This window comes from Lolium rigidum, chromosome 3, assembly GCF_022539505.1.
Source record: "Lolium rigidum isolate FL_2022 chromosome 3, APGP_CSIRO_Lrig_0.1, whole genome shotgun sequence".
NCBI lineage: Eukaryota > Viridiplantae > Streptophyta > Magnoliopsida > Poales > Poaceae > Lolium > Lolium rigidum.
This window is the reverse complement of record NC_061510.1, coordinates 334,277,812-334,291,316: the sequence shown is the minus strand read 5'-3', so window position 1 is coordinate 334,291,316 and position 13,505 is coordinate 334,277,812. Positions and strand designations below refer to the sequence as shown.

Sequence of the window (13,505 nt, the reverse complement as noted above, 5' to 3'; positions counted from 1 at the left end):
TAACAACTTATTGTAGTAGAGTCTCAAATTGCAGAAAAAAATGTCGTGGTGATGTTTTATAAATATTGCTGCAAATTTGTATTGCTGTATTAACTATTAAGTGGGAGTTTTGTTCTAATAGGCCTTTCTCTTGCAACGGAAAATCTATGTCATGGTAAAAACATGGTACTTTTGCAGCAAATTATGGATGGAAACTTCCTCAAGTCTCAAAATTCTAATTATACTTTCATATGTCTACTTCACAATATCAGAACAACCAAGCATAGTAGTGTTGGGTAGTTCAGAGTACAATCCGACCATGAGGGTGGTTAACAGACTAATATGGTTAAACTTGTTTAACATATAGTAGTATATGGTGGCAAATTGTGGCAACCCTAGTATACTGGCATATGTATCCGGTAACGCAAGCAACATCATGTTGGTTCAGAAGGTCTTGCTAGTGCATGGCACGGTCCTTACATACCCCGTCCATGAAAATTGGTATGCTATTCTCTAGATAATATGAACAAACAAGAACGTCCCACAATATAAGTCGTTTTAGTAAATTAAAATAGTTTGCTAAAATGTCCTACATTATGGAATGGAGTGATATATATGATCATATTTTCGGAATCATTGGTAAGAAGAACTTGGGGAACCGGTACGGTATGGTCGAATGGCTGGTCGGCTGAGTGTATTATTGGGCTAAACAAAGTACTCATCAAGCGTGGGACCGAGTATACAAAGGCGACTGGGCTAAACGAAGCATCTCTCGATCTGAGCACATCTTGTTGTGGCTTTTTTTGGTATTTTGGCTTTGGCAAAAGCTAAAAAAAAGCAACTAAATAGGTGCTTTTTTGGCTTTTGGGTTTTGGAAGCCAAAAGAATAGGATCTTTGTTTTTAGCTTCCAAAATTCAAAAGCCAAAAAGCACCTATTTAGGTGCTTTTTTTTGGCTTTTGCCAAAGCCAAAAAGCGAAAAAAAAGCCACAACAAAAGGGTAGTGAAACGAAAGCCATGCTTGAGTCACGTAGCAATGTATGGGCTTGTACTTGTGTTACACACTTCGAGTGCTTATTGCGCCATGGGTTTCATGGGCCTTCGATTAGAACACACTAAGTATGGCAATAGTGGGTACCCGATAAGGTATGTCTACGTCCCTAATGTTGTTATCAAACACACAAAACTACTAAAAGTAGGGAAATATTCTTCCAACAAGGTTGTGGTTCTCTCATAGAAATAGTTTACGGAAGAGCACCTGCCATCGCTGAAGCATGTTAACAACTCCTGATGCCTCACATACCTATGTTGATCTATCTCAGACGAAAAGGCTTAAATGTCGAGCATTTGTCTTCTCTCAAGAGAAATTTTAGTTACGGGTTAGTGGTGTGCGCGTGCTTCACTCTAAATTGTAGTACACGTTTAAGTAGGTGAGCATGTGCGGAGTTTGCGGTTCTTTTTATAGTCACACCTTTTGCATCAAAACTTACCGGCCAAAGTACACTAGGTAGATATGCACCAAATGCAACCGGGATGTCGGATCTGACCCTAGTCAAAAACGCCCGAATGGGTTATTTCTTGAACCTACCGCTTCTTATAAACAAGGCTGTCAATTGATCTTACCTGTCACAAATCTAGTTCAATGAAAGATAATTATGCGTGAACTTAAACATGCTATAATATCTACACATTTTGGCATGGTACACTTATTCCTTCATTACATAAAAAGCGTGTGTTTGCCCGAGTGCTTCTATACATACGCAAGTGTAAGCATACTTGGCATTTTGCTCATTATTATGAACACATACTGGATTAGTCGCACAATTTTACATGGTGTATTTGCTTAGAAACTCAATACTTTAATTGCGCACGGATTGGCTGACTTTTATGAGCCCACTACAATGGGTACTCTTGGAACGAATTTATAGATATAATAAATTGTTGCATTGTTGCATCTTATTGACGCCGATTTTAGTTTCCTCCCGAGAATAATATGTAGCGCAACGAATAGCGAGAACTTCAAATTTCATTGAGATATAGTTTACTATTGCACAATAAGTAATAATGTGGGCATACTTTTGTCGTATTGTAATGACTTATTGCAGTAGAGTCTCAAATTGCAAAAAAAAATGTCGTGGTGATATTTTATAAATATCGCTGTAAATTTTTATCGTTGTATTAAGTGGGAGTTTGTTCTAATAGGCCTTTCTCTTGCAACGAAAAATCTACGTCATGGTAAAAACATGGTACTTTTGCAACAAATTATGGTTGTGCAGTGGAAAATTCTTCAAGTCTCAAAATTCTAATCTTACTTTCATATGTCTACTTCGCAACATGATAATAACCGAGCATATAGTACTGTTGGCTACCAACCAAACGAGGGACTAATATGGTTAAACTTGTCAAACATATGGTATGGCAAAGTGTGGCAACCCTAGTATACCATCATATTTATCCGGTAATGCAAGCAACATCATGTTGGCTCAGAAGGTCTTGCTAGCGCATGGCACCGTGTCCTTACATGCCCCGTCCATGAAAATTGTTATGATATTCTGTCGATAAAATGAACAAACAAGAACTTGTAGGAGTATGTATGCCATATGCCCATATATATTACTCCCTCCATGCACAAAATAATATCTTATTTTTTTCTAAATTTAGATATATAAGACATATTTCTATGGACGGAGGTAGTATATATATGATTCCATTTTCGGAATCATAGGCTAGAGGAACTTGGGGAATCGGCATGGTCGAATGCTCGGCTGAGTGGCTTGAGTCACGTAGCCATGTATTACCAGGGTATATATACCGACATGTATTCTTGGGCTAAAAAAAAGTACAGTACTCATCAAGCGTGGGGTCGGGTATACAGAGGCGACTGGGCTAAAGGAATCATCTCTCGCTCTTGTGTTGTTCCGTCATGCTGTGTTCGCAGCCCACGGGCCCTGCTAAAACCGAAGCCCACTTAGGCTGATAGGCTATTCGAACCTGCCTGCTCTGCGTCGAGAGCTGAGTCTGTTCGCTTTGTTTAGTCCCACCTCGCCGAGCGAAGCAGGAGACCGGGCGCGGCTGTGCTATAAGAAGGAGGGGGTGACCACGCTAGCAACTCAAACCTTTCTCGGCCTTTTGGCTAAGATCAAGTGTAGTATCTGTTCTTATCAGTTTAATATCTGATATGTGGGCCATGTGCCCACAATGATATTAAATTTTTTTTTTGTGGGGGAGGGTCCACCACAGTGGCTTGCCACTGGGGCCCTCAAGTGTCGCCTGGGCGTTGCACTACTGCCCAGGCATGGCGCACCCCAACCAAGTCAATCTAATGTTTTGGCAATCAGACTGGAAAAGAAATCTGAACAATTGGAGCAGATCAAACGACTACTTCTGAACTTGAGGAAACGAAATCTTATTTTTGGAACATAATAACTGGTGGACAAATGCGCTCATTGCAGCCCTGATGTTGCAAGAAATGTACTAGCCAAGTGGGGCTAAGGAATAAGGATACTGTTGAGTCCTGCCATTTTCCTTGGCTTATCAGCAACACAAGCAGTATTGTTGCCATTTTTCTTGTTGCCGAATTACTGCGAATATGAGCCGGTTCATGCACCTTGATTTCATTATTAGAAAGGTGCCTGGACTTCTTTTCGAGAACCTGGCGGTGCCTTGATTTCATTCATCAGTTCGTTCTCCATCATCTGTATCAATATATTTTTTACGTAACAGTAGCAAAAGTGTTACCGCGTTTCAGCATCAAAAGCTTCGTTAATGTGAGGCAGTGATCAGTGGAAACAGGTAAAACATGATTTGATGATCTGAATGTACCTGCACCTCGTCTGCAGAAAAATTGTTATCCACCATCTGCAAGAGGCAACATAGGTAGTAAGTTGCCTTCACATATAGATCAAGTGCATTTGCAGGTATGCAGAGAAAACTGTACCTCCCTGTCATCCATAAGAAAATAGTTCACCATCTAAATCACGAGGAAACATAGCTTCGATTAGGAATAAATGAAGAGTAATTTCCAATTTTTTCAGTTGAAGAAATCATTTATACCTCCATTTCAGCCATACGCATAGCTGCGCCATTGTCCATCACCATCTCACTCTCAGATGTCCTGCACATCGGAACATGTTTCAGAACTTATGCACCAGCACCACAATTGGTCAGTGAGTGTTCTAAGAAAAGACCACAACAGGAAAGCATGCGGATCCAATAATCTGATTGCATCAAGAAATAATCTGATTGCATCAAGGAATCATACATATTATGTCCTGCCATGATCGGTGATGCAGCACCTAGAACATCCTGACGAGGTTGACCTCCTAAATCACACTTCTCCCTGTATCTCTGGCACACAAGAATAAGCAAAGTGTATTCAGATCCTGCACTGTGGAACGGGAACGATGCAAGTATATCTGGTGTAAAGCTGCAAGAGCGTAGGGCCGTGTGAGGTACTTGGAGGTGGCTTTTTATGTTCTGGACTGTGAGGCCTTTGACTCCCATAGCTTCCATTGCCTGCTTCACCGTAGTTGGCTTTGCCTCTAAAGAGTTGCAAGAGTTGAATAGCACGGCGTCAGTTTCATCAAGAGATTTCAGACCAAAAGAACAAACAATGAACTGTTTCAAATTGTACGCTCAAAGTTCAAGAAACCAAACCATAAGGACCTCCTTGATGCGCTACAGCTTCCACGAAGATCTTATGGAGATCATCGCTCCAGCGAAGCAAACTCCTCGTCGGCTGCATTGCCCTGAGAATGCGGCAGGCCAGTATGCTCGACACGTAAGAAACATCACTGCTTTGTGCTGGCTTGTTGTTAGACTTCATTCTGCAAATCAAGCTCACCACATGTGAGTAAGGATCACGGAAATCTGGCAGTCTGTCTTGTGCAACTCTCTGTTTTAGAATGAAGGCATAACAAGTGGCAAAAGGATGACGCAAAGCAACTTGTGTAACTAAAGATCCAGAATCCATCAAATTTTTTTTATTTTGTAAACTTGGGTGCCCATATAGATACAGAAAACATTTCCAAATACAGAAATTAAATGGAAGATCAAGCAGAATATCGATGACCTTGCATCCTGTATTAGAAAAAAGAATGCACTAAACCAGCAAAGAAACTAAAACTCATTAAATACAAAAGTACCAGTATATGCCGCGGAAGCAAAAGGAACTGGCAGTGTATGTCCTATCTTTTAGCAAGAAGAGTGAGTGGTGGCGTCTTTCTCTATCAAGCCAGCCACCCTTTTATACAGTTCTTGTAAAAGACTAGAGATACTGCACTAGTTTTGTGTACCTACAATTCAACATTCTACCACATTAACATAATTCATCATAACTGGTTTCAATAGGCGGAAAGGTTAGCAGAAAAGTACAGATCTTTCAAAATGATAAGAAGCGAGAAGAATGATTACCTAGAATTTATTATTGATATGTCACGAGGTACTGTTTCCATAGCACATGCAGACTCAGCAAAATCCATGAATGGTTCACATCACATTTACAAAAAGGGGCAATAAATGCGACAGAGAAGAAGCAAAGAACCGGACTGACAAATTAGGTGCAGTAATGAAGTGTTGAGGTAAACTTATCAGGCAAACTGGATGTGTGAGATCTGATCGAAGTCCTATGCTGGCAATGCTGCCAACACCTAGCAGCCAGAGTGCATGGCCATGTCCTATCATTGCAAATTAGCAATGCCATCTGCATGCCTTTCAATGAAGAAAAAAATATATTGTACATCAACAAATGTATCTATCTTAGATGCTTAAATTCTACATTGTGGACAAACTTACCCCAAAACAGGAAAGGTAGGCAAGACTATAGAAGTTGTGGAAACTAACAAGGAAAAAATGGGTTCAGCCTCAGTGTGTAGGTGCATAGATGTATCATGGGCTCCTCTTGCATGGGATGCAACATGCAAGTTTTGGCAAACTTGTACTCTACTGCAGATCATAAGGGCACACATAAACCACATCATCTATAAATGATTCGGTCGATGACAATAACTTTGATGAGATGATCAAATTACATGTCTGTATATAAGAGGAGTACATCGTTGTGTTCTAGAGATGCCATCGGTAATACAACCTATTTTTACAGGAAAAGAATGAACTTCTAATAGACGATAACAAGAATATTCCTAATTTCTTCTGGGTTGGAGGATGGCAGTAGATAACTAATCCTCAGCAACATACTTGTTCCTACGAGCACCAAAGGCAAGTCTCTGCAAATGAAATCGAGGAGAGTGATTATTATAGCAAACTGACATTAGTTGGGGATGTCCAAGATTAATAAAAGACAGTCCCCAGATTTCAGGGAGTTCTTACTGAAAAAATTCTTGAGTAGGCTCTCAAGCCAGTAAGAAAGCGAATGTAAGTCGGCTTCATGGATTGGTTGGTAGGGATTGCTCTGATGTTTGGAACAAGGTAATCCGCAACCTATTATATAACAGTGAATCAACATCATTATTGTTTACCCATGTTATCAAACAAAATATGAATAGAAGGTGTACATAAATAACATTAAAGGTAATCATTAATATATAGTTACATATTAATCTCAAAATGAACATAGAGCTCCTTCACTGTACAAATCAAACATGGCTGTCATGGAGTAAGGCTTCAAAGTAAGCTATAAGTTACAAAATATGAAAGACAATTTTCATTTTATATCATGTCATTAGATCAGCTATTTTCGCTCAGAATAACACATTTGATAACTCTTAATGTATGTTCACACTGAAACAAACAGATGAATAAAACATGTTTTTCCTGCGAAGATCATATGAAGAAAATGTCGATAATGTAAATGTATGCATGATCGAACCCACTTCACATTACAAATTTTGAACTTCGTTAGTGCAAGTAATATATAAGATTAACTTGGCCCTTTGTCAAAGAACAAATTACAATTTTCAGGAAAGTAACACTGTTCTGGGAAAAAATGAACAATGGCAGAGCTCTCACCACTTCAGGAGGTTCAGCCAATATATTGATGAAAAACTTTGCCTGTCATCAGTACAATTTTTAGTAACTATGAATTATCTGATTCTAGAATGGTAAAACACGAATTGGGGAATGTTTATCTCTTACTTGCTTTGTGGTAGCACCAGACATAAGAAGCTCAGTGGTGACCATGCCAGGCTGCACAAATTAATTAAGTATTTAGTTTTTTTTTAGAAGCGTCTGGTTTCATTGAAAAGAGAAAAGAGTATTTATAAGCCTATAGAGGTCGGTTACAAACTTACAACACAGCAAATAACTGCCCTTTTAAGAGTTATAAATAGCTCAGAGCCAAAAAGAAATTTACTTATGCACATATTCCATGGTCCAATCCTTACAGCCTTACACAAACTAGTTAAACTACACCAATATTTAATAATCTTTATGCAACAAAATAATTAGGGAGTTCAGATTATACAAGATAGCGAAAGAACAGTAGAGCTACGTACCGATAAATTGTGCACCACGACATTGTTCACTTCATTCATCTGCAACTCAACCTGCAATTAGATCATGTTATTTCGCAACGAGATTTCTGATAAGGCAAGTTGAGACCTAACCTAACACTACCTTGGCAAAAAAAAAATCAAAAGGAAGGGAAATAAATGTAAAGGTAAGAAGTAAGATGAGTTCTTCATAAAAATCCATGCCATTAAAGACTAAAATGATTTATTTTTGGGGGAGGTAAATGATGGTATTCTAGAATAGCACCTTAAGGACTAAAACATTTACCTAAAAAAAGGGTGAAAACCTCAAGGTCAAGTGGATAGCATCTCCTATTTAAATGGATGATTACAGCTTTGGATTGTCCCAGTAACTAGTCTGCTGTAATAATTAATGAGTAATTATTTGCGTATTTCATACGGCTTTCATATAGATAAACATCAGTTATCACATTGTACTGTTGCATGTTTGTACCTCTAAGGCAATCAACATTTGCATGAAGTTTCATTGCAGAAAATATTTCATCATTTCTGAATGCTTAATTGCAAATGTTTGAACAGAAGCTAATCATTTCAGATGATATCACCACAGATCTTATCTTTACCTGTAGAGACTTCGTAAGGTGCACCACACTTCTCTTCGTTGCACCATAAGCGGCAAACCTGGTGATTATCAATCATAAATTCACCAAAAGGTCATAGAGTTTGCCTCTTTAGTATTTTGCTTTGCCCACCTTCATTAATCTAAATAACTTATATTACCATTTTTTTGCGGGATGGCTTGGTGCTAATATGGTAATATAAGTTAAACAGCCATATGGTAACTTATATTACCATATGGCTGTGCAAATTCAATACGTCAAGTAAAACACACACTCATGTGAGAGGGACGAAAGATACTCTTATCAGCATTAAAAGAACAACGTTCCACATTTACTACACAACATAACAAACAGAAATGCTACCTTGGGGTAGGCCTTCCATCAGAGCCAGCACCATCAATGTTAAATATGTGACCACCTCGAGGTTGGCTCCACATCATATTTATTGCCTAACAGTAAGATGGCAAGACGATGAATGTTGGGAAAATGATTCTTTATAGTTATCATAATATACGACAAAAGGCTAATATGGAGTGGAAAGTAATACCTCACGACAACATAGCATCAATCCAAGAGTGTTAGTGGTGATCACCTCGCTATAAAACCAAACAAAAAGGTCGATAATTATTGGCACTTGAAAGTACAACTGAATAAAGGCGTGCTTGTTCAAGCATTGCCAATACAGAGACTGAAAATTACATGAGAGCCTCATCAGAGGTTTCCACCAACGGTTTGAAACTATATGCATTTGATCCGGCATTGTTAATCTGCACCAACAGAAATAATTCATAAGAAATTTGAGCTCTTTTATGGCATGAAAGAATCTTTCAGTTGATTGCATTAAGTTTAAACAGTTATGTAAAGTTGATATATCAATTTTCAGGCAAAGAAGTGCAGATTGGACGGAGTTATTCCATACACAATTGCATATGTTAAGCACCTAACTATCAAATATGGGGAATGATGCAGTGAGCATCAATGTTATTTCATAGATAGTGGTTACCATAGCACAAAAAATAGCAAACAGGAATAGAAGTGCATGTGTTAATATTTAGTGAGGGAGGGGTCGCTATGTACCCAAATATCAATATAGCCCAGCTTATCACGTGCAAAATCCACAAGTGCCTTCACATCCTTTCCTTCTCTAACATCACAGACAGTTCCCTGTGATAAACAAAGGGCGTCAACTGAGATTATGAAATCGAATATGTTGCACTGTCATATATTGAAGTAGCTTCAATGCCGATATAAGAACCAAGTAGCTCAGAAGTAGGTACCCACACATGCTGCTCTCCAAATTCCTTTTTCAGGTCACTGGTTGCAGACTCTACCCTTTCAGCTGTAGAGGATAGACTGCATGTCAAGGAAAGACTAAGCTGGTATCAATTGTAACCTGCATGTTGTCCATTTCATTCTTTCCAAAACTGTCTCAGGAACATTAAAACATTTAATGTGTTTGCCATTTAAGAAAATCATGAAAATACTTTTTGACAGATCAGTGATCTAAAGGACAGCATCTACAGTGAGTACCTTCTGTAAGATAAATTAGAATAGTCCAGGAAGAGTTAAATGTCGATCAATTTGGTATGCATCTTAGTCTCCATCAAAAGAATATCTATTTCTTTTATGAAAACACTCAAATGAACAACTAAAACCAGTTCTTCCTAACCTGATCTTGAGCAGATTACAACATTATCACCAGCGTTCAGAAACTTCCTTGCCAGCGCGTATCCTATACCTGTTCAAGAACATAGAGGTTACTGAGCAAGACATACAAATGTTAACCGGAACCAGATTCTACAAGTTATGTATGCCCCTGTATCCTTTTATCTCAGTTTCCTGACCGAAATAGGATATCAAATCAATACTTTTGCACAGCTTCAAGCTCAACTTCCATTCATTTCAGTAAGTGGAGCCGTATGAACCAATTGACGCAGAGGCTGGGGCTACCCCATTTCAAAAAAAAAAAAAAAGTAGAGCAAGCGCGCACATTCATTATATCTGGAGTCATTCTCTGTCGTTTTTGTCATATTTAGCAAGTCACTTGGTCACATGTGCTAGTAAATGACTAATTGGCACGGCCAACATTACAACAGAACATTAGAAACCTATAACAACTTCGGCCAATTGCTGTCCTGTTAATTACGAATGCCGCAAACGCATTCAGATCACCATAATTCAATTCCTTCATGTAAACCAAGCAACACGTAACACGAAGAGGGGGCCAAAAAAAGAAGAAGAAGCATAAACAGCACCTTTGGTGGAGCCAGTGATGAGGACATTGTAGGGAGGCACCATGGGCTCCTTGGGCCCCCCTCCTCCGCCGCCGCCGAAGAGAGCTTCCACCCGGAACCCTGCTGATTCCCGAGGGCGGCAGACTCCCGCCACCAGACTGCGCTGCCCCAGCCGGCTGGGGAACCGCGCCCCATCGTCGGAGGACAGCCGGAACGGCGCGTGGCCCGCGCAGGCGGCGGCCCGGAGCGGGAGAGGGGCGGCGACGGTGGCCATTCGGGAAGAGCGAGCGTGGGGGCGACGCGTGTGCGCGCTGCGGTGGTCGCTGAGATAACGAGCCAAGGAGCCGCGTTGCGTCTTGCGTGATCAGAGACGAGATGGCCCGCGTGTCGGTGTCAGCAAGCAAGCAGTCCGTCGTATACGAATTCCCTTTCGAGAGGGAGCATCTCCGCAACTAAGCCTAGGCTCCCATTTTCGTTTCGACATTTCGGACGCAAACTAAAATTCTAGACATACATTCTGTTGTATCTTGTGCATCTGTGAAATTTCATCCAAAAATATGTCAAAATGTGGCCTACACAAAAAGAACAAATGATATGTAAATAGTACGTGACACTATTTACGTACGTCTTTTCTTTTTTACACAGGTCACATTTTGACATATTTTTGGATGAAACTTCACGGATGCACAAGACACAACACAATGTATGTCTACAATTTTAGTTTGCATTTTTTGAAAACTTAGAAGTGTCATAACAAAAAATAAAGTGCGGGTGCAACTAGTTGCGGAATATCGTATCAGTTGTCTTCTTCCTCTACTTGAGAACAAAAATGTTCTGAAAATATTTACTACTCCGTACTAGTTTTCAAGGTTTTCAGTATCGATACTAAGTATAGTATCGTTTTCCATCAACAATATCGTATCAGCTTATGTTTTTCCGTCAGCAACATGGTATCATAGAATCCGCATCATGATACCATGAGATTTCTACTTTTCAAAAATAAAACTCAATTTATGTGTTAAGCTTATTTACCTGCTTATAAGGCTGCGCTGCTTTGTAACACCCCCGACACTCCCGGCCGGCCTGTTACCTGCGGCAGCTTCTCTAGGATCTTTGTCACTGATCTCTAGACTAGCCTCACGGATTAACACATGTCTTTCTCACGCAAGACTTTGCCCACCACGCTGTGGCGACCCCGACAGCCACTTCCCGGTCGGTCCTCATCCTCGTCCTCACAGTCCAGGCACGCCTCGGAGTTCTTTGTTGATGAGTTTTAGAAAAGAAATCACCCAACTTGCTTGGTATTAAGCCGTGGGCTAGCATGTCGCACCCATCCCCTTAGAAGATCGAAGGCCCTTGATTAGCCCCCTGTGCCGAAATGTCCCCTTCTTGGCACGCTTGCTGTGCATCCGAGTGCCGGGCACATGTGACATGCACCGTGTGCACATGCCCGAACCCAGTGACCCAGACATGCCCATGTAAGCCGCGAAGGTCGGCTTTCGATACCAAATGTGTCACCCAGACCACCCCGACCGGACATGGTACCTGGCAAGACGCACTATGTTCTTCCTCGCAGTATTTGTTAAGCGGTCAGAAACCCACCGGCGGGCAGCGACCGGCAACACCGTAGAGCCGGGAACAACTCAGGGCTGCGGCTGGCCCTAGCTCCTCGGAGCGACGGCCCGCAAAGCCTTCGGTCACACGTCCGATGCTCGTCCGCAGGGCGTGCCACCCGACCTATACCCGGTCGGAAGGTGTTGGATGATGCCTCGCTTAGTTTCCTGCATAGCATACACGTAAACGTTAAATACGAGCCTCGATCGGCTCTCGAAGTTATCCTCGTGAATCGGCTCAAAGAGCCGATCCACCCATGATTCGTACGAGGTGTCCGAATATATGGTGGTCCCGCTTGATCAAGATAAAGCTAAAGCGATCTACGACGATTTAGGGTTTTCACCGCATAATCGGATCATCCTACTCACGATTGGGCCTCGCGCTCGCGTACGGTGATCATAAGCCGATCCTAGACAGTGGCCTAAAAACCAACACGAGGTTGATCCCCGGAACATCCCTGTCTAGGGCTAGCAAACTACACCCTACACGCCGCTGGATCCTCCAACCCTTTGTAAGGCCTAACTATTGCGGATATTAAACTAATCCTTGAAGAACAAGGAGCAAACCGTAACGGATCGGATCTACTAAACAATGATCAAGCGGGTGCCGCCCTACACCTAAGATAGGTGTAAGGCGTGCTAGATGTATAAGGGTTGCACTACGACAACATATGATACGAAGAACAATGCTAACCCTAACACATCTAAGATAACTACGTTGCTCGCCATCAAAAAGGCTTCAGCACGAGCAACGCATGAACAACGCAATAAGCTTATGCTGCCTAGATCGCAAGATGCGATCTAGGCAGCATGGTGCTTACCGTGAGAAACCCTCGAGACGAAGGAGTTGGCGATGCGCCGAGATTGGTTTGTGTTGAACGTTGGTTGTTGTTTATTCCATAAACCCTAGATACATATTTATAGTCCAGTGGACTTTCTAATTCAAGCGTGCACCTAACCGTGCACGGGTAAAACTCTAACTCCTAACCAACACGTATCCTACTATGGTACGTATACACGGGCAAACTAGCCCAAACTTGGTACACAAGGCCGATTCATGTATTTCTTCTATGTATATAATCTTCAAGCCCATCTTGATCGCGGCCCACCTCTCGACTCGGTCAAATTCTCGGTGATAACACATGCCTCCTCGGTTTTGGAAATGACATTTCCAAAATCATTACGCTTTTTTCGTCGGGTCATGTCGTGGCGCAGCGCAGAACCGCCGCAGCATCCTTCATCACGATGCCTTGCCTCTTCCACTTCTCCGCGTGGCCTGCGAATAAGTTTTTTTTCCGTTAGGCACCACTTCCTCGGAACTAGCCGTGGCATTGAATCTCCACCATATCCCCTTTTATTTAACTGTTCCAAACAGTTTGCTTCTCCTTCATCCTCCTCGCATTAGCACCCAAAAACCCTCCTGCGCCACCATGTCTTCCTCCTCCTCTTCCTCTTCCGGCCTCTCCTATGGGTCTTCCTCCTCCCGCGAGACGCTCGGAAGACATCCGCGCACCGGAAGAATGGGACCAGGAGGACCACGCCTCCTCCATCTCGGTCCGAGGACTGACCAGCTCCTTGACCAGCGGGGATGAAGATCTCCAGTTCCTCGCCGATGGGGAACTGGAATCGGAAA

The 13,505-nt window shown here is 41.6% G+C and overlaps 2 protein-coding genes and 1 non-coding gene across 3 annotated transcripts; 1 reads left to right on the top strand and 2 right to left on the bottom strand.

Moving 5' to 3' along the window:
• Positions 1-3,091: 3,091 nt before the first annotated feature.
• LOC124705097 lies at positions 3,092-3,287 on the top strand. The gene has a single exon (XR_007003939.1). It is a non-coding gene; the product is annotated as a U2 spliceosomal RNA (small nuclear RNA).
• A 578-nt stretch (positions 3,288-3,865) lies between these two features.
• LOC124703901 (myb family transcription factor PHL12-like) lies at positions 3,866-5,235 on the bottom strand. Its single transcript, XM_047236141.1, has 6 exons — positions 5,123-5,235; positions 4,635-4,804; positions 4,434-4,519; positions 4,240-4,325; positions 4,032-4,092; positions 3,866-3,948 (listed from the first exon to the last, which is right to left on the bottom strand). The coding sequence occupies exons 2-6, from the start codon at positions 4,801-4,803 to the stop codon at positions 3,880-3,882; spliced, it is 471 nt and encodes a 156-aa protein (XP_047092097.1). The 5' UTR covers position 4,804; positions 5,123-5,235; the 3' UTR covers positions 3,866-3,879.
• A 696-nt stretch (positions 5,236-5,931) lies between these two features.
• LOC124703900 (chlorophyll(ide) b reductase NOL, chloroplastic-like) lies at positions 5,932-10,533 on the bottom strand. Its single transcript, XM_047236140.1, has 13 exons — positions 10,281-10,533; positions 9,695-9,763; positions 9,303-9,364; positions 9,103-9,189; positions 8,725-8,792; positions 8,573-8,621; positions 8,389-8,474; positions 8,029-8,086; positions 7,430-7,480; positions 7,071-7,121; positions 6,945-6,986; positions 6,306-6,416; positions 5,932-6,202 (listed from the first exon to the last, which is right to left on the bottom strand). The coding sequence occupies exons 1-13, from the start codon at positions 10,531-10,533 to the stop codon at positions 6,155-6,157; spliced, it is 1,035 nt and encodes a 344-aa protein (XP_047092096.1). The 3' UTR covers positions 5,932-6,154.
• Between the last annotated feature and the right edge of the window lie 2,972 nt (positions 10,534-13,505).